The sequence below is a fragment of the Orbicella franksi genome, chromosome 13, assembly GCF_964199315.1.
Source record: "Orbicella franksi chromosome 13, jaOrbFran1.1, whole genome shotgun sequence".
In the NCBI taxonomy this organism is placed as follows: domain Eukaryota; kingdom Metazoa; phylum Cnidaria; class Anthozoa; order Scleractinia; family Merulinidae; genus Orbicella; species Orbicella franksi.
In genome coordinates, this window is record NC_138157.1 from 18173987 (window position 1) to 18195114 (window position 21128).

General features: G+C 41.3%; 2 protein-coding genes across 2 annotated transcripts; both read right to left on the reverse strand.

The window, feature by feature from the left end:
- Nucleotides 1-75: 75 nt before the first annotated feature.
- On the reverse strand, nucleotides 76-8733 carry LOC145466108 (uncharacterized). The gene is made up of 3 exons (XM_081449882.1): nucleotides 4646-8733; nucleotides 3847-4023; nucleotides 76-3317 (listed from the first exon to the last, which is right to left on the reverse strand). The coding sequence occupies exons 1-3, from the start codon at nucleotides 7543-7545 to the stop codon at nucleotides 2819-2821; spliced, it is 3576 nt and encodes a 1191-aa protein (XP_081306008.1). The 5' UTR covers nucleotides 7546-8733; the 3' UTR covers nucleotides 76-2818.
- A 115-nt stretch (nucleotides 8734-8848) lies between these two features.
- LOC145466111 (uncharacterized) lies at nucleotides 8849-19221 on the reverse strand. Its single transcript, XM_081449887.1, has 2 exons — nucleotides 17510-19221; nucleotides 8849-12309 (listed from the first exon to the last, which is right to left on the reverse strand). Exons 1-2 carry the CDS (start codon nucleotides 19174-19176, stop codon nucleotides 11661-11663), a joined length of 2316 nt encoding a protein of 771 aa, XP_081306013.1. The 5' UTR covers nucleotides 19177-19221; the 3' UTR covers nucleotides 8849-11660.
- Nucleotides 19222-21128: the final 1907 nt, after the last annotated feature.

Below are 21128 nucleotides of genomic sequence, written 5' to 3' on the forward strand. Positions count from 1 at the left end.
ACTGTTTAACGAACAACTACTGTTTTGTTTTAAAAAACAAAGTGATTGTCCGTGACTAAAAAAACGCGAAGCAAACTGACGTAATTGTCAGAGCTGACAAACGGAACAAAAGATGACGAATTTCATGGATTTAGTTGAGAAAGGGAAACCTTAACAAGCACTCAAACACATCACAGGCTTTCCCTTTACGTAGCCTGATTCCTACAAACAAAGATACTTCTGATCATTTGCCTAGGCTCATATCTGGCAAGGAAAGACAATAACCGGTAACTGTTTTGTAAATGATATTAAGACTGACTGACTGTCCTACTGACGAACTGTTTGTCTGCCTGCCTAACTGACTGCCTGACCGACTGCCTGATCGGCTGACTGACTGACTGACCGACTGACTGACCGACCGACCAGCTGACGGACGCTATACACTACTTTTCATTCATCCTTGCAGGTTCTTGCTCCCATTATCAGCTGCTTCAAAGCTCAATTGGCGAAGCATTGTACTTGTGCACTTAATTTGTTTTCAGGCTTTTTCTTCATTACGAGTCTAATCGTATGCAAAATTCTCCACGGTAGTGGTTATCCACGTGCCTATTTGTCGTGTAATCGGCCTGCGATCACGTGGGTGTCCAATTTCAGGCATCCAATTACAACTGTTTTCTCATTGGATACCTACGCCATGAGCACGTCAACTTTTTGAAACTTATGGAAAATAATACTGGCTTTTTCTATTAAAAGGAGTTGAAAACACATCTTCAATCTCGAAATTCGTTATTGATGCGATTAATTCTTCTTCACTTTTCATTCTATCCACAATTCATGTGCTGCAAAATTTCAACAGTTCCGTTATAATCCTTCCCCGGTTACGGTTATAAGCACTCCTGGACCGGGTTGTTCAAAGCCTGATTAAGCTAATCCAGGATTAGCGAGATTTTTTATTTCAGTTTTGTAGTTTTTCCGTGAGGTTTTCTGTTTGTATTATTTGTCCTTCAGCTTTGAGCTTGCGTAATCTCGAAACACACAAAACATAAGCAGTGGAAAACATTTCGACACAACAAACATTGATATTTCGGTTAAATTTTAATCCTGGGATAGCGTTAACCAGCTTTCGCACAACCCGGCCCTGGTTTCTGGTGAGTCTGTCATCTAAAGATGAATGATATATCCCGATTATAAGGGCTCGCCTCCAATTTTTCCTTGTGAACCTATTAGCGTCCTGGCAGAGAAAGGGCAAATCAAGTTTGCATGCAGAATTCAATCAAAACTTTAAACCAGGTTAGCTGTCACGCAATATATTTTTCACTCTCTACTCCACAGAGGCCTCTTTCGTACTGCCTTGACCGTGTAGGCCGGCAATTTAGAGGCTGGGGGGAGGGAATAAAGAAAACACGTAGGAAACGCTCTCATCGTCTTTCCCTGCGCGCTCTCTCATTTCCCTTTTCCCCTTCCCCTCCCCTAGGAAGCTTAAGTCCCCAGTGACCAAAACCCCTTACAAATTTGATTAATCCCAGGGTCTATAACCGGCATTATAATCCATCTAATATTTTCGCTCGCGCGCGATTGGTCTAAACGCATCACGTGACTGAATATTTCCCAGCTAAAACTGGGGAATATCCGAGTGATATTCCCCAATTTTTCATACCGCGCGTGTTGCGAAAAACATTTGAAGGATTCTAAACATAATAGCCTCCATTTGGTACGGAAATATGCTGGGATATTTGTCCTTGGACATTATGTGTTCCTCAAAACTCACAGTTTTCCTCGAGCTACGCTCTCGGAAAACGGTTCGCTTCTCGGGACAGATAATGTCCGCGGACACATATCTAGCATATTTCTGCGCCAGATGGAGGCTATTGTTTATTTATACGAAAAAGTCTCATTCATATTCATCATTTTGTCTAGACACATGACGGGCGTAAACTTTTCAGTATCAAAACCCTATAGTTTTATTCAATCAACCATAAAGCAAATATATTTGTACATGTAATAATTAGCAGCTGTAAGAGATTTCATTAAATATATTAATTTGTTTTCTGAAAATGCGATTGTTTACAAAGCATACTTTTAACCTATCTAACATTCTTCATCATTCTATAACTGGCTTTCAGTAGAACGCTGTATATAAGAGTTGCAGTAATCACTCAACCAATAAATCAGTCATTTGATTTTGCTTTCTGATCTACATATCGGCCTTCGCAGTGTTTGTTAGCTACTCCGGGAATTATCACCACTTGAGACTGACTTTGCAGTCGTGGAAAAGTTCCATTTTAGATCGGAATCCTGTATCAGAAACTAAATTGATTCACAGTTTGCGTTGGATTGGTTGTTACGTAATATGGCGTGTGTTTGTCACGACAAGCTGACGTAACAACAAAATGTCATTGCGTTTAATTGCTCGTGCAGAAGTCGCGCAATAGAGACCTTTAGAGCCGACGACGACTTCGAGATTTTCTGCTTGCACCTAATTAGCGCACTAGCTTTTACGTCGTTTCGCAACTCTGTCAGGTCGCCCACTGCTCGTCGGCAACACGATCACTCGCAAAACTCGATAGAACTGAGGTCAACTTACTCTGGGTAAACTCAAACTTGTCATCGGATCTAAAACTCAATGGCTGTGTTTCCTCGACCGCGTAGTACTAATAAGGAAGTCAGTGTTATCCTGTAAAAAACAAAACTTTAACACTCATTAGAATTAAAAGAGATTAACGGCTGAATAGATCACCGGCAAACCATCCAGTGTCAGAGTATGGTATGCCTGTGATTTCAGTCTCGGTGCCAGGCCTCGCATTCCTTCATGGTAGCGATAGATTCCAGCCTCACTCTGTCACTTCTTTTTGTATGTCCTGTGAAATTTTCTGGTCGCTCTCTTCCTTAGCATCTCCTCCTGCTCCAAAGCTTCTTGATCCTTCTTTTGTAGCCATTCCTCGTACTTCTTAGCAGTCTGCAGGTGTCGCTCATGACCGACACCATCTCTATGTTGCTCGTTCCTTGCCGCTTGCGGAGACGTCGGCCTTGTCCGCTCCAAGGCTTCTTTGTTGTCAAGCCACTCGGTGAAGGTCATCCGGGAATTTCCATGAGACTGCGGACCCTTCTTTTCGTGCCACGCGACGCGCGTGTCGACGTGCGTGCCGACACGTTTGTCCACACGCGCGTCTTTGTTGCTGAGTTCTCTGTGATTAATATTTTCTGCTTCAGTTTCTTCCTCGCTACCGTCAGGTATGGAGCCAGACCGTCTTCTTGTTCTCCATTCGTTCCAAGGTAAGTTTTCACGGGGCTGCCCGCGCAGTTTTAATCTTGCACGAAGTTGTGGACTTATCTGATAACTGTGAAAATTACACGAGAAAATAATGTTTTTCAGTAACGTGGTTGATGAAAGACTTTTACATGATTCTTTATGTTCAACAGCCGCTTAAAACGAACACACCTTACAAAAGGCTATTTTTCGCATAAAATTCGGCGGAAATTGTATACAAACAAAAACTTTAATTTAAATTTGCTCCTGATTTGCGCTTTGTTTGAAATTTTAAAATCTTTTTTGAGTTTTGTTTTCCTTATTTTCAGATAATGGTACTCTAAATGAGACAGAAGGTAATAAAAATCAAAACAGTTTGAAAACGTCCCGACCGAAAACATACTTTATGAGAAACTAGGGCACTGACATTAACCTGGCTTTCCAGAGTTATCGCTCCTTCCTATCTTTGAGCGATAGACACAGAGGTCCTGGGAACGATATTGGCGTGACACGTGATGATCTTATGCGCCGCCCGTGTTTTGGGTTTAGAAAGTCTAACTAGTATTCGTACTTTGACCTGAATCTCCATTTGATCATGTGATCATCATGCAATAACTCACCCCTTCTCTTCCAGGTCCTCCACTTGCACAGAACCTCTCCTCGTTCGAGTAATCGGCGGGTTTGGTGTCGGTCTGAACGTGTTGTTTGGCACACTTTTCCTTCTCTGTCTGACTGGAACACTTTTGGCGTATGGCGTGGGCTGGGGACTATATCGGTTTTCTTCTTCACTCTGTGACCTTTTAAAAAAGAAGATAGCGGAAGTAAGACAGGGAACCCAATTCAGCTGTACTTATATAAAACATGTATTTAAGATCGTATTGAGGATTCTTAGAAGCCAACATCTACAACATATCTTGACAAGTAAGTAAATAAGGATAGTAAGCTTTATGTTTTCATCCATTTTCATTCAGTCCAGACAAGTCCATTAACATTGTTCCAGATTATGCATCTGTAGATGAAATCTTAGCCCAAATGAAAGCTATTAAGCAGTACTTTTTGTGTTTTCTGTTTTGTCTTATCAAGGTGGTTTTAAGTGTGGACAAAATCCTCGTATGGGACCATTTAAATGAAAGCTATAGCGCAGTACTTTCATGTGGTAATGTTTATTATGCTGATCAAGTTGGTTCTAACTTTTAAGTCTGTGAGGAAAACCCTTGCATGCGACCATTCAAGTGAAAGCTATTGAGCAACATTTTCATGTGGTAGTAGATATATCTGTTCATGTCTGTGGGGATAGAGGATTAATATATAGCAAATAAACTGCCATGTAGTGATGCAATATTGAGGGCAGTTTTTGCGAGGCGACAGGAATGTCTTCCAAAACTTGTTCCGGTCGAGGAGAGCAGCCATAAATCTTACCTTGGTCTGTCTGAGTACACCTCTCCAGATGACATTGAATCCTCACTGCATATTGATCCTGAACGAGATCTGCAAACTGGAGGATGAGGAGCGATAGCTGCTGATCTCATCTCGCCATTCACAGGCCCAGAAGCGCGCACTTGATTAGCCACGTGGGCATCACGTGAATCTGAATTCACGGAAGAACTACTGTCTTCGATTTTGATGAGTGGTAATTTTATCTCATTTTTTATCGTTTTGTCTGGTAATACGGGTAGACGCCTTCGTCGCTGGGTTTTTACCACGCGGTTGATGGGCGCGACTGTCTCTTGGAGCACGCCTTGCTCGTTGTCGCTAACGTCCGATTCGTCTCCACTCAAAGCCGACCGGTTATGTCGTTGGTTTCTCGTTGCACGGGCCTCCAGTAATGGGCCAGTATTGGAACACCTCTGTGAGGTCCTAATCGGGACCCTTTCTTGCGTTTGTACCACTGCTGGTGAACGCCACGATGTTTCGGGTGTTTCCTTATCTTCTGAATAATGTTCTTTCATTGAAACATCGTCACTTGAGGCAACGGGTGAGAAATCATAACAAATACTTTCCTGTCCAACAGAAATTGCACATACATCGTTTTGACTTTCCACAGGCGACTTTTCCTCTCCTTTATCCGGGCATGTGATTTCAGCGGCTTCTTCGCCAGGCTCTTCACCATCTCCCTGTTCCTTAGCAGGTGCCATTAGTCTGATAAGGTTCGGTCTCTCAGTTGCTGAACGCCTCCGTCTTTGCTCCACGAACACCTGTTTTCTAAGAAAAGCCCTCCTTGGAATTTTAGGCGAGTGACTCGTGTCTGACTCGTCACCCGACAAGGCAGCTGCCGCAAATTCCTGGGCTTGGTCCTGCCACAGTTGCAGCACGTATCTTGCAGAAATGGGAGACTCTTCTTCTTTAAAGTGCACAGCGGTGGACTCTGTTTCCTTGGATTCCACACCTGACGATTCTTTTTCCTTAGATTCCACAGCGGCCGACCCTTTTTCCTTGATTTCCGGAGCGGTCGTTCCTTCCTCTTTAGATTCCACTGCAGTTGTCCCTTGTTCCTTAGGTTCCAAAACGGACGACTCTGGTTTGGGCTCCGCAGAGGTCGCCTCTTCGGCTTCCTCTTCACGGTTAGCTGCAAGTTCATCGAGGTTTGGTCTTGACGCTATTGATCGTCGTCTCCTCTGCTCCACAATAGACTTCTTCCTAAGCTGAGCTCTTCGAAGAGGTTTTGGAGAAGCTGTTGGCAAGGTAGCCTGATCTTTCTGATCTTCCACATTGGTCGCACTGACTTGTTTCTCGCGAGACTCGTTCGTGAGCCCCTCGCGAGATTGTTCGTTGTCGTGTGACTCGTTCGTGAGCACTTCGCTGTCTCGTTGCTCGCTCACAATGCCTTCGCTATTTTGTCCTTGAAGCGGAGAGCTGTTTTCAGACCTCATCGCCAAAAGCAATTCCAAATTTGGTCGTTCCGTTGTAGACTTCTTTCTCCGACTGTCAATAATACTCTGTTTTCGGAGCTGGGCACGCCTCGGTGGTTTGGGCCAGTGGCTGGAGTCAGCATCGTCGTCTGCAGATGGGTCAGCGGACAATACTGACGCGTTTTTAACGTCCTCTGGTTCATCTGCTGCTAAATTTGACGCCTGGTTTGTTGTTGTTTCGATTGGAGGCGTTTTACCCTGTGTAAACAAACTCTCATTCCAAAGCATCTCCGTGACGTGATTCGCATCTTTTCCGGTGCTTTGATTATTACTACTGTAATAACCTGTGTCACTCTTTTGTCCACATCCCTGTTCAAAGGAGCTTAAGCTGTTAGGATTTGCATTGATCTGTGGCTCATCAAGCTTAGATGAACTGTCTAAACTGACAGCCAACGAGTCCTGACCCTTTGTGGCGTCGTAATCCTCGATGTTTACTTTCGTGACCGAAGGAAGACTTTCACCAGAGTTATGAGTAAAAAAATCGGTCTGTGTATAATTCATTCTGATCTTCTCTCCTGGCGGTTCATCTGAGTCGAGATCCAGGTCTCCGATTTTGTTGCTAATATTTTCATCGGATTGAGAGTTGCTATCGTCCCCATCATTAGAGTCACCGTCCCCGCTAACCACATCTGAAATATTTATATTGTTTTGCTCGAGGTTGTCCCAGTAATGATTAGAAAAGCTGGAATGTTTCGCATCACGCCGGTGGAGCTCGAGATAAACGTTTAAGAACTTCACAATATCTCCGGTTTCACCGTACAGTTTTATGGCCATTTTTACCGGCGTTTCGCCAGTATTGTCGGGTGCTTCTAACAAAGCGTTGCCCTCGTTCATAAGAATATTTGCCACGCAACTTGTACTACCACCAGAAACTGCAGCGTGAAGCAGATTTCTCCCACTCAACTTAGTTTTGCTGTGTAGGTTCATTTTCCCTCCCGCAAACGCTGCGAACATCAGATTGTGGTTTCCCTTCACTGCGCCGATGAAAGCGGCTGTGAAGCTTCGTTCCTCGCGCGAAACCTGGCTCATTTTGACGTAGATTCTCTTTCTTACTTGTTGTGTGTCTCCCTTATAACACGTGGAAACAAATTTCTGCCACCACTGTGGGACTGTTACTCTCAATGTGCAGCCGTCCGTTATGCCGAGATTTGCAACGGTGTCCTCGTTACAGAGATCTTTGTTCTGTAGTCTTATAAGCTGTAGGTCGGACGGGATGCCACAAAGGAGCTCACAGTCAATTTTAATATCCTTTATCATTGCATTGTCTCCTGCGCTTATCTTAAACGTCTCTCCTTCTGGCGTTAGAATGTCAATAGCTCTGCTTCTAAAAGCGTTCTCATCAGCTTTATTGCCTGTATCACCGTCCATAATGCTTATCTGGTCACTGCTATCCACTTTGGAACAAACCATTGATCTGGTTCACTCGACTCGAGGTAACGTTCACCAACCGTAAACCGCAGTTGTGTCTTTGAAGAGTTTGTGATGTGTTTAATCTAATCAATCTTGTCAACCAAAGACGTTGTTTCTCGGTCCTCGTGGCATACTCGTGTTGCAAGTTGTCGTGTTTTTAAGCCACTAATTCCCTTTCAGATGAAACCCGAGATGCTCTGTAAACGTTATTTCCTTGTCACCCTAAGGTGTCGCCTAAAGAGCAGTTTAACAGTTTTGCTAATAACTTCAGCACCGTCGGAGATCGGTCAAGCGATAAGAAAATCACTTCTTGTGTACAGTGATCGATGCTTTGAAATGGTCTCTACACGTGTAGTGTTAGAGAAGAAATTTCTTGGAGTACCGGGTTACGTTGCCAAGGATGTTAGCAGAGTTGAAATATTTTTAAACGACTTGCAAAGGCAGGCGCTTTCTGTGTTCGTTATACTCGTCTTGATAAACAACTCGTCTTGTAGAAGTTCGTCAAATGGCACGTACTAATCTTATTAATGATGATTGGTCGTAGATTGCTGTGGCAATTAAAACTGAGCTCTATTCAGCATTAACACCGGACACTTCGATATTGCTTCAATCTGGTTGCGTGACTTGGTTTCTAGCACGAATTGTTCGAAGTTGTTGCTGACTTTTCATTAGAAGTGATTCCACTGATCCGCGACATTTATTCAAAAGCATAAACATTTTTTGAAGCTAATATGCGATCTATTGTTCCCCGCGACAATCAATGACAAGAGAGGCGCCTTAATTGACAAGTGCATTGTGCTAAACACATTGAGCACCACTAGAATAGATTGTATAGTGTAAAGACTGCGCCCAAACAGAAAAAAACAAGAGTGTTCGAAAAAAACAACCAGTCCAAACAGCGTTTGCTTTCTTGGGAGGAAACGTAGGTGCACAGTTTACTAACAACTTAAAAACCAGAATCAATTATTAAAATGAACCACACAAAACTTTTTATCATTATCTTTTTTTAACATTCCCGTAGGTTTTGTCTTTGTTATTCAATTAGAACCTTAATGTCATTTCCGATAAGTTTTCTTCCACGTCAGCAAAATATTGCTGTTTTCTTCTTGTTTTAAAAGAGGGCTTTTTCCCCGGCCCTGTGTTTGATTTAGTAAAAATACTTCTGAAGTTTTGCATAAAGGATCCCGTGCAAATTGATCCAGAGCTACAGTACGCTGTTCTTTCTAGCTTTTTTTGTGAGCAAAATCTCGCTGTTTTCTTTCTTCGATAAGGACAAACAGTGTATTGTCGTTTATGACGCGCGGTTAATTTTGGGCAAAATGTTGTTTGAAAAGTTAGTGGACATTTTATGATTTAAAAGGGATATTAGGGGATAATTGTACTCGGAATTCAACAGATGGATGACACGGGCAGCGTTCAGCAGTGTTAAAATTCCGATTTGCCCTTTTCCGCAAAGAGGAACGTAAAATTCTGTTCACGTTGCAAAATGTTATTTTTACTTCTCAGGAATTCACGTTGAAACAGTCTTCAAATAAACCGTCACAAAGATGACGTGTTTAGGGTCACGACATCTTGGCACATCTCCATTGAACCGTGAAGCGTCGTTTTAAGGCTTGGTCTTCATTTGTAAAGATTTCTTGCTAGGACTTATTTGATTCATCTTATGAATGTGAGCAAGTTGAAGTCTAAAATAACGTTTTCAGGTTTGAAATTTTATGAGGGACTTGTCACGTAATGCACATGTGAGGTTAGCCAATGAGAGAGTGGCCACTGAATTTACTTAAGTTACTAACTTATGCTCGTAACAGAAAATGCAAATTTCAGCTGCGAACAGCGCAGGACAGAAATTTTTAAAAAAAATGTTTCTGCGTAGATTGAGCAAGTGGTGTTTGGACAGCATTTGTCTTGAATCAGAGCTGTCAACCCTCCGAGACAGTTCAGACTACAGCTAAAAAGGTGAAACTTGCGGCCAATTTGACCAAGTAGTCTAAGTTCGAGAAATGCTCTCTTGCCGCCGAACAAGGACTCCAAAAATACAGGAATGAGAGAAGGTTTGGCTTAAATCTGTCGTTCGTGGGCAGAGGATCATATAACGACCGTGGTCCATTTTTTCAAGCACAGATCCAAGCAAAACATGATTGTTTTTGTTTTCATCAACTGAAAGGGTCTTTATAGTCAGGGTTAAACCTTTCTGGACCTTTCGATAAGAACCCAGCCCTCCCCGTTCGGCGCCTGAAGAATGAAAGCGCGGGAAAAGTCGCGTGTTTGGTGTTGGTTTGACGCCTGATTGGCCGAGCGGGAAAAATGGTACCACTGGTGGAAATGACTTTCCCCGAAAGAAAAATAAACTGTTTAAACGCTAGCCATTTTCACAAAGGTAAAAGAACACACGAACAATTTGAGAAGACTTTGAGCAGTCAGGGACACAAGGGAAGCCAGTTACTAAATAACAAAATTAACAGAACATCGTCCTTATGATTTGAAACATTAGTTTATTCAAGTCTGTCTGAATCTAACCTTGTCAACTCTAAATTACGTTTCAATGTAGCTAAGAACGCGCAGAATGTGTCACTAACAATAGCCTAGACTAAAACCACGAAGCTGTAATAGAGCGGTTTTCATTTGAGTGTCGAGAAGTAATTGGTTTTGCATCAACTATGCTACAAGATTGGCTTAAAAAACTCGCGCCGCGTTTTCATCTACTCAGAAGTAAAAGCAAAACCAATTGTAACTCACTCGCACGCGTTTTGCCGCGCTCTGCGTCAGCTACATGTAATTACTTCGAGCTTTGATTGGTTCACTGGATTGTCTGTGTCCTTTGTGTTTGGTTAAAGTGATTACTCTGGTTTTAGTTTTACGACATTCAATTGAAAACTGCTCTATATAACAAACTACGTATAACTGCATTCGTCTATCTCCGAACCAATAAGATTTTTACATGTACAACTGATTTCGAAAACGTGTTGTGTGATTAGAATAAATAAGCTAATAACCGACCAACACAATTACGGTTTTCTGGTGAATTAAGTCTACTTTCTGGGAATTCCTATGGCTTTTGATTTGTGTTCTGAACTAAGCGCTCCCTATTTACAAGCGAAAAACAGAGGCTAAGCTACAATCTTGACCACAATAAAATAAGAAATAAAACCACCCCTCCCCCCCCGAATCAATGATGAACTGGCACTAAACCCAAAGCGCGCCATTTTTCCCATCATCGAAATGTGGGAAGAGGTGGTCTTAATTTTTGATTTTAATTGTCCAGGCTGGTAGGTCGCACTTTTCTAGGTGACTTTCTCTAGAGGTCAAGCCTTATGGTTTCAATCAACGAATTTCAAAGAAGCTGTGCAAAAAAAACACACACACACACAAAACAAAGAAGTAACAATAGACCGAAAAGAAAAGTTATTGATAAGACTTAACGAAGAAAAGCTGTCTTACATTCTCATTCCATGTCCTAGCCTTAGAATGGTTGTCATAAGGCTTCTGAAATTAGTATACTAACCGATAAGTTTGGGGTTTACTTAATTTTGTGTTGATCTACGATTTCAAACAGAATTTCCAGCCGACTTTCTTGATTTATAAAGCATAGAAACAATAAAGAGAACTAAAATCAGTTCCTGTACGAAAAGGTTATGTAACAAAGTCTGGAAACCTTTAAATCCGTCTTTTTGAACGTCAAGGGTCATTTCTTGATATCAGAAAGCTTGGGTTTTTTTTTTTTTTTTTCTTTCAATTTACTTTTAGTATAGATTTTCACATTCGCGATGCCTGCGACATCACCTAAACGTACTAGGATTATTTGAAACGAAGACGAAGCCTTAAAATCGCAAAGCTAAACCAATCAAAACGCCAAGGAGACACACATGACACCCGCAGTTGCAAGCGCGGGAAAAATCACGTGCACGTGGTTAAGTTGTGCTCTAACTGAATCTAATTGGCAAATACTATTACTTCTCTGCTCTGATTGGTAAAAGAACACTGCACGAGAGTTTTGGACCAGTCAGAGAACTAGGCTGCAGAAGCACGAACTGTTGGAAATACAGAAAAGCATCAGAAAACCACTGTTTTACACTACTTACTAAAAGGCACGCACCTACCTACACCAACAGCAAAAGTTACTTTACAGTTTTAAATCTATGTTTATTTAATCCTGGGCGCGGCACTGCTCGTTCTTCCACAGGCAAGCTCTGCGTTCGGCCCACCGTCTGTTTACAGTTTTTCTTCAGCTCATCTTGTTCCTCCCACTTCTTTTTCATAAGTTCGTGTTGCTGTTTCGCCAGCTGTTCCTTCTTCTCTTCCATTAGCAAGGCGTCCCTCTCTTTCTGCATCAGCCATTTGCTGTACTCGGCCTGAGACATCCTCCTTCGGTGGTATTTCTTGTCTTGCTCGAGTTTTTGTTGGCTTTCTATATCTTTTTCCCTTTCTTTCTCCCTTTCGAGTTCTCTCTGCTTATCCTCCATCCACTCCTCGAACGATTTCCCCTTGAGTAGCTTAGCTTGTTTTTCGTTCGTCTTCGCTTCCTCCTGCGCGTTTGCGAAGAGGTTCCTCAAGTGATTAAGCTCTTTTTCGGATATCCATTGTTGAAATGACATTCTCCGCGGATTGTTCGGGTCCGGCGCAGATTCTTGGTTCATAGGCTGCAGTGATTCTTTTCTAACTGCAATCCACGCATTCCAGGGCCGGTCAAGTCGTTCTTCCTCGTCCATATCTTTGAAACAACGATGTTCTCGGAGGGAATCTGCTAGGCTTACCTCGCAAATCGATCTGAAACACAAAAGCGGAAACAGGACTTAGCCTCTAAGGAAACTCGTGAGCTTCGTCGGCAAGCAAGTAAATGAACCACGCGTGGAAAAAAATATTCATTTTAAAATTCAAAAGAAAAAGAAAAATTTACACAGTCTCCTCTTGTTGCCATACCTAATGAAACGTGAGGGCTTATTTCTCAGTCATAATTCAAGATCTTGTTATTTCCAAGTTGAGAGTAATGTGTATCTTTCAGGGAGCGTTTTATGAATAACATATCCACTGCAACTATTTGACTTGTATCCAGGTTTGTTGGAGGAATCATGGGATTGTAAAGGAGCAACAGAGGCATTTGTGTAAAGCAGATTACGGTGTTGTTTTGAAACTCGATCACAAAGATCTTTTGATGTCTCTGGGATGAAGTGTTTATTTCTACGCAGGACCCGCCGTGTGAGAACTTAACAACCGTGTGAACACGTTTCCAATTAGTAGACACATTTCAGGTCAAGAGATTTTCCGTAACTGAGATGGAAATCAGTGTCTAACCGCCGATGACCCCCTGAATATTTTCCTCCGTAAATGAAAACGCGTCCACAAACGTTGTTTTGAAGCGTGGAGCAGTTGAGACGAGTGTCGAATGATTTTTTCCTGAAACAAACTGCGCCGACTGTAGGTAATTGTCGATCTACAGGTTGTTTAACAGACTGGATTGGTTAGCAAGCCCGGATTCTATGGCAGATACCCAAATTGAAGTTTGTGGATGGAATTGGCCTCACTCAGATTAGAATTATTAATTTAGCGGTATAAGCGTATAATGTCTATAATACACAGAGGAAATTTATGCATAAGACCGCAGTAATTAGATAAACGATCACCGTTACTAGAGATACCGAATTATATTGTTGCTCCGCCGAAAGTGTTCAACAATAATTAAAAACTACTTTATAACCAATCACTCACAAAAAGAAAATATCAATGTAAACTAAATTAAATGGCTTACACATTTTGAAACCGGCGCTTTCACGAAGTGGACGAAGTATATAACAAGAAGTACATAACAAATTTTCTCTTTGATTAACCCCCGTATCACTGTTTAATAGCTCGCATCCGTTTCCTTATCGTTGTTGAGGCATACAGAATTCTTTGACAAATTACTGATCAATCAGTTTACATTTCCTCGGCTGTTCCGTTAGTTCGTGACGTCATTTGGCATTCATCCTTCCAGCTGAAGGTCGGTTTTTCTTCAAGGTAATTCCTTCGAGTCAAACATTCCAGAATCGTTTAATATTCTCGTGTGCTTCTGGCCGCACACGGCCAAGAAACCTGGCGAATTTTTTAAGTAACAAAATCCAGGGGCTCTGATTGAAAAACAAGTTTGATTTGAACAGAAGTGACAAGTATTCGAACTCGTAACAAACATTGCGACGTTCTGTAAAATTGCTTCAAAACTACCGACGATATTACTATAAGATTCCGCCCTGATCGCTGTATTATTGTAGTGACATAACATTGCCAAACGATTGCTTATCGTCAACAATTGTTGTTTGGTTGTAGATTTTCTTAAAGATGACTGAGTCTTAGTCCAGAAGTTATTAACTAAACTACGAGGAATAAAGTTTAGAGTCGTTCATTTTTCAGCGTTATCTTACAGTTTCGTCTTGACAGAATGGTTAGCAGAAATCAGCTGTTTAGATCTTGCCACTTCAAAAGACCTAAACTACTGATTATAATTATCTCGAGGTCATGTCGTGAGAGCGTTTGCTAATCGCACTTAAATACGTTTACAATTGTAAAGCACGCTATTTAGAGAAAATTCAAATGCGTTTTCATGGGAAAACGAGAGTCTGTGACTAAAAGAAAAGTAATTTCAATTTTTACGAATTTGCGTTAAGGTTAATTTAGTAAAAACTCTGCAGAACGAAACAATGAAAGCCAAACTGATCAGTGATAAATTTCGCTTTGTTTAACTTCAAAAGATCTTGGGCCATTAATCTTTGGCAGCCGATATATCAGGCTTTGGGTGCTAAAGAAGACATAGCTTTTAAAGCTGTGCCTAATACTTTACTTTTCAGTACAACATTGTGTATCAACGTTTGGTTTTTAAGTTCCCAAAATGGAAAATAGGCCACCACGTTTTTCTTTTGTTAGGAATGTTATTGTGCATTATTATTCTCCCATCCTACACTCGGTTATCACAAAATCTGATTAACTAACAGTTATACCATTTCAAACCGTGTCACGTTTTCAAGCACTCGACCACCTGTGTAAAGTCCTCCGGAAAGCCTTACCTAAATTTAACCTCGTTGACGGTGGCAGATCTAGATCCGTTTACCCAATGGCTGTTTCTCGACCTCCAACACGGGGGCAACTGATTATTAACTGCGCGCTGTTTTCAAGGTAATAAAACCGACGCATTTAAATTGCATTCATGTGCAAGCAAACTTAATCTTTATCCACACAGAGGTATTAGCAATGGAAATTTTTAATATGTGTTATGTGGATTCAGACCTTTGGCGCCGTCATTCAATTTTAGAGTACATATTACATGCAGTTAAAAGGCTTTGCACACAATTCTCAGTGCCGGCAGCAGTGCGGCACAATTCTCAGTTGCCGGTTCCTTTTTGAGTGCAGTGGGACGCTTTAAGCTGGATTTCTTGGGTTTCCGTGGAAAGTTTACCCTTGTTTTAACATGATTACCGCAATGCTGAGAATTAGACGCCCATTCGGTCAAAAGAAAGACTTGAAAACAAAGGACGTTGTTAAAATTCCGGAAGTTGTGGATAATTTCTTATAGAATTATGGAGACCGCACAAGAAATTACAAAGAAAAACAAAATTATTCCACTCTCGCGCCCTGATTGGCCCAGTTCCGGTTTTCATCACTACAACGGAAACAAAGCTAAGCTTGGTTATTAGTCAAATGACGTAAAAAAAAAACTCCCTGTAATTTTAAGCAGTTCGTATCTAAACTGTGAAATTAAATCACGGTTTTCGAGTTGTTTTTTCAGACGAATTCTCGAGTTCAAGTGGGTCTTTCACGCACAAGTGGCAACAAATGAATCAAGTTGACACAGCAATTATTATTGAGTGACTTTCCATGAAAGGTTGAATCCAATTTGCTTCAGTTCCAAATGTCAAAATATTGCGTAAATAGAATTTGAATGCGAGCAAAGGAAAACTACTGTGGTTCATGTTATTTTCAGCACGGTAAAGGCAACACAACTGGAAAGCATTTTTAGTATTTAGGAGTAGTGCTCTGAAGTGTAAATGATTCGGAAAAAAAAAGAAAAAAAACTTTTGACATGTAGTTTGAACAAGACGACAGCTAGAGAAAAATAACAAGGGCTTAGGGAACTATACTAGAGGTCCGTCTCTTTGACCCGCCCCCTTGGTTTTGCAAAAGCTGCAGTTTAAGAACTCCTAGAGCGCGGTAGTAGAAATTATTTCTTCACGTGCTACGAGCCGAACAAACAATATTGCAGACGATACAGCAGTATTTTGACAAATTCAACAAGGAAAACACATTGCGGGTGCGTGAATACCTCGTGGCTACTAATCTTTGCAGATTTGGATAGAATTTTAATTTGCTCGTTTAGTCGTAAGTGGAAAAGACAAAAATCATTCTCGACAAAATCGCGCGCGACAAACAAACCCTATGCCGTGCTCGCAGAATGCTAATGAAAATTACTTGGCGTATCACATGAATTGAAAAGAACTTTTGTCTCCACTTGAAAGAATGAACATCCCGCATAGCCAAAAAAACATAAACAATCTTTTTAATCAAATCTCCTCAAGTTGTTAAAGTTCTTTCGAGCGGAAACTAACTAGCATGTTATTGTTTTGCGATTAGTAAAAATTCACATCTCTTTAACGGGACTTTTTACACAACTTTGTCTTTTTAGTGTAACTTTGCAATGAAATGCAAACTTCGTCGGACAAAGATAGTGGACAAAGTTCATAGACGAATGCTTTCAAAGAACATAAGAGGTAATTAAATTTCCCTGTCCAAACAAATCATCTTAAATTTTGTACACATTGCAGAAGTTACATAGAAAACACTACCTTGTGTAAAAAGACAACTCGCCGAGTTTGGTACCAGAAAATAACAACAGGAATATGATACAAATATTTTCCTGCCTACGTCAATACTACGTTTAATATAAGCATTAAAACGGAAAAATATTCAAACATCGACTTTGATGGGGTTTTCCAGGCGCCGGAATAACTTAAAGAGGGTCGGTAGGTCATGTGTTTTTAAGGTGATTTTGCGACATAAGAATCGTGTCAAGATCACCCGAACAAATAATCGAAACTGAGATAGCTTCGAGCAACAGAAAAACACAGAACTATCTCTAGAACTGATTTGCACAAGATTATCGTTCACCAGAACTGGACGAGATTTTGAAACAGATTACAAAATTCTTAACTTAACATCTGTCGGTGCACGGTATTAATTAATTGATTCGAGAGAAAAAAATGAGTTACAAACACAACAAAACAATTGATGCGTGGACTAAATTACTTAGAAACCGTCTTTGTTTGTCATAAGACTGAAATTTTATTGAGTTTTTATCTACTTTGTTTCAAAATTTGTAGCTTATATCTTTGAATGAACGTAAAATCATATCCCAACAAATTGCTTGACCCAAAACAAGTATATGTTAGAACAAGAGCCTTTAAAGACGTCATCGAGACATAATGCAGTTGACTTGCATGTAAAGATTTCACAATTTGTGAAACTTTCTTTCAGTGTTGTTTTACGACTCGACCTTCTGTATCTTAAGCAGATCATGATCATTACGGATTACATGTAATCGCACGTTCTATCTGTGTTGTATTTCACCCATTTTAGTTTCGCAATCGGCAATATAATCTGTAGCGCGCCCTAAGCGTGTAAACACTATAGTCTGTTTACTGCGTCAACTTTCTTTTGTTTACAAAGCGACCCTAACTTAAGAGAACTTCACGAATGCGTTGACCGCGGATTGAAGCACGCATAGGTAGAAAAAGAAAAGTCAAACGTGTTTACGAGTTAGCGAAGCTTCGCTGTGTGAAGTTACGTAAGGTCATACTCATTCTACACGACTGATAAGTCGACTTCCTGGCATTCTGTTCAGAAATGCAAAGCTTAACTTTCCAGTTCTGGTTTGCTGTGAAGGTCAATAAAGAGAGACATGAGCCACGTATACAAACACTACCCTGATAGCCTAACATGCACATACCTTGCCTTGCTTCTTCTGAACATTATGGGAGAGTTAACCTGCGCTTTACTCTCACCATGTAGATCACCTGTGGTGATAGCTTCTCTTCTACTCCGAGGGAATCGTATGCCGTTTGTCCCGCCTAGAGCCGCGAGTGGCTCAGACCCACGTCTATTTGCCAGCACTCGCGCCATTTGAGGTGAAACCGGCGAGATGCTGCCGGCATTAAAAGCCTTCATCGAGGGCTTGAACGATCGTCGAGGACTCTGTGGAGACCCAGGCGCGCTTTTCGTGATCATTTCCTCGGGGCCAGGTGTTTCGTTCGAGGTACTCAATAGTTGCTTCGACGGGGGGGTGTTCGGATTGTTGTTAGTCCGGACAACAGCTTGTTTGAGCCTCCTCTGCTGCAAAGGTGACGCGGCTAAGCTAAGCGTGTTTCCTGGAGCATGGTTTAGGCGCGTTTGAACTTCTAAAGGAGGAAGGTGATTGTCGTTTTCGTCAACTTCTTCCTCGTCAAGGTGGATCTTCGGGTACCGAACCGTTCGCGCGCTCTTCGGCCTGCGCGGATCAACTTCCTTAAATCTCCGTTGAAGCAAGTGTTGATTGGACTGTACGTTGAGAGTTTGCGGTCTGTTTAGCCTCGGGGAAATCCTGCACGATTCGTCCGAGCTTTCCGAGGAGCATGGACTTGTTCTCTGCTCCTGCTGAGGGCTGTAGTTCCCCGCACCAGTTTGAGATTTGACTTGATTCGGGGGTGGTTCCTTCTGAGATCTCGACTCTCCAGAAAAACTCAAGCCTTCGTCACACTCTGTGATCACTAATTCCTCGTTCTCGAGAGCAACAATTTTGGTCTCACCGGAGCTCGCACTTTTGCTAGTGTGCGGTGCTTCGAGGGCGGAAATGTTTTCTTCTTGAGCTTGTTTCTCTTCTGAGGAGTCATCTGACTCCTCTGACCTACACTCTTCGCTCAAATCGATTCCAGATTCGGTGGAATTGCGCTCATGTCGCGCACCCTTCTCATTGTACATGTATTTATAAAGCAATCTTTCCGCATCGTGGTGATTTAATCTGCGTGCAATATCAATCGGAGTCTCTCTATTTGTGTCAAGCATTGTTAAGATCTCCTTCGTTGGCTTGATCAAATGTTTGGCTACGAACTCCACGCAGTTTACATTCCCACTTGCCGCTGCAGCGTGGAAAAGATTTCTGCCCGCCTCGGTTGCTCCGTGGTGGTCAAACTCAATGTCTAGAGTTTGGAGTCTCTGAAGCAATTTTTCGTGGCCTCGACAGCAGGCGATGAAAAAGGCGACGAATAATCTTTCCTCTTTGCTGATCTGTTGCATAGGAAGCTTAGCTCTTATGCAAACGTTCTCGATTTCATTGTTCAAGGAAACGCAAATAAACTTGTTCCACCACACGGGTACTTGAACAACAATGACAACATCTCCGATCGTTTGGATAGTTTCTTTGAGTGGCGACCAGTCGCTCAGCTCCTGGCCTGGACTTTCTAATGCGCAGAGTTGTTGCAGATTACAAGGGATTCCAAACTGCAGCTCGCAAGTGACTTTAAGATCACGCACTGTCAAGTCGAGTTTATCGCGAACCGCAATCTTTTCCGTTGAGCCATTTGGCAACTCGATTATAACTGCTTGGTTATCATGAGACTGCGCACCCGGGTGATTTGTCATTTCTGTTTGGCAACCACGTCTTCTTTTCGGCGACTCTTGAATAAATATTGCTCAACTGACTCCAACTTTGTGTGATTACTTCTGGTCAGGGCGGCACGTACTGGCTAAACATCTGTAAAGAACACCGACTCAATGTACCCTCGAGTATTTATACGCATGTGAGACGCGTTTATAGTTCTCCCACCTTTCTATAGGACCGCGCGTGTAACGTCATCACTGAGTGCGACAATGACATTATATTCCGCTGTGGTTTCCGGTGGTTACTGGGTCAAACACACTGACACAAAATTGTTTTAAGAGCATGCACTCCCCACTTCCGAAACAGAAACTGCGCCTTAGTCTGAAAAATATACTGCGCATAACCAATGAAGTGCTGTTTTCTCCGGGTTTGAATAAATTCAACGCAAATTGGATCTGATTCGATTAAAAATTTTCTACGTGAGCAATTAGCGATTATGGCTCACTAAAGACGTCAGATAAATTTATTGTTTTCTCTTATTTTTATTGGAAAACCCGCAGTGATCAGATATCAAAATATATCAGACTTCGGAGTCACGAATACCAACAGCTGGACAGAGTTCAGATCCGGGGTTCAGATATCTTCGAGTACTAAGATTTGTTGCCCTGACACGATATTTATTTTATGTTGGCACTGTCTCGTTAACTTTGATCTGAGTTTATAATTCTTTAAGGTTCGTGATAATCCCTGAATAGACTGAATCCTTCATGAAATATAACCAATATTGAGCTCTGAACAGATAACAACGCTTATTTCACGTCATGTTCCACGTTCGAGCCTTATTACGAATGAAAAGCTCTTTTCATTCATTCTGTTTTCTGAAGAGAAGGCTAATTAAAGAGGCTCAGAAAAAGCGGGCTTTAATGGAGGTCTTTAAGTGTTCCCTAATTATCTGTTTAACGTGATACAAGCGATTTAACCTACAGTAGGACTCTGTCACGAATTAAGTTTGAAATCTGTCGTTTTTTCACACTGCCGTGATTTCTTTATCCAATTTCACTGTGTTTAGCACTGGGATTAAACAGATTTCGTCAGTGTGTCTTTTGATAACAAATGACGTCAACCCGGTATGGAAATATCAATATAATTGATCCAAGAAAATTTTGTGGGGGCATTCAAGAGATTACTACCCCCAAATTTGTTAATCCTTCTTTCAGAAGGAACTCATTCACTGAACAATTAAATTTCTCTAGAACATTTGTATTTATTGGACCAGTTTTAAAAAGCATGCTGAGAAACTCACGCAAGCAAGATATTTTTGTTCGGGCCTATATAGAGCGGAAGCCTTTACTAAATTAAGGAACGTTGAAAATTAATTCCTTCGGAACGAATAAACGCACGTTTTCTTTAGAGATCTGACTCGACAACTCTCGCCTACTTGGAAGAATTTGTACTTTTAAATACTCTTTCAGGATAAAGAAAGTTACCATTTTGGCAAACTGAATGTTTCCTCACAAAATGTAAGAGTAGAATACATGTATAAGGAACATTTTGCTAGTAATATCAGATGTAAACCTGGGCGTGAGTTTACGAACAATACGAATTTGTCATCAAACTTCAAGTTGTTTGTCAAATCTGGGTTTACTTAATAGTTCTAAAATAACAAAACGATTATTTACAAAGAAAATTCTAGCTGTTTATCCGCAGGGGTAAATCTGATCTACACTGATCGCGGCGAGATCTCTGTAGTTCATTACAATTTATTGTTTCGCTCGCTCTTGCTCTGTGTGACTGTAAGTGTTTTTATATTGCTTGGGAACTGTCACATGATAATCATTCTTAAAGGTTTAAATTTAAGCTTCTGCAGTCAGCTTAGGCAAGTTCTTGAGTTTGTTCTGTTGCTGTTTGAAAGCCGCTGAAAAATGACGACTATCGTTTTTCAGGAGAAAAATAATACAATGTTAAAATATTTTGTTCTCGTTTTGTAACAGCA

Excerpts from the sequence above, each read along its gene's own strand:
- LOC145466111 (XM_081449887.1), bottom strand. The coding sequence starts at position 19,176 with ATGACAAATCACCCGGGTGCGCAGTCTCATGATAACCAAGCAGTTATA. Across the intron at positions 12,310-17,509 it reads TTCAGAAGAAGCAAGGCAAG|ATCGATTTGCGAGGTAAGCC; the intron begins GTATGTGCATGT and ends TTTGTGTTTCAG.
- LOC145466108 (XM_081449882.1), bottom strand. The coding sequence starts at position 7,545 with ATGGTTTGTTCCAAAGTGGATAGCAGTGACCAGATAAGCATTATGGAC. Across the intron at positions 4,024-4,645 it reads GTGTACTCAGACAGACCAAG|GTCACAGAGTGAAGAAGAAA; the intron begins GTAAGATTTATG and ends CTTTTTTAAAAG. Across the intron at positions 3,318-3,846 it reads GAGGACCTGGAAGAGAAGGG|TTATCAGATAAGTCCACAAC; the intron begins GTGAGTTATTGC and ends TAATTTTCACAG.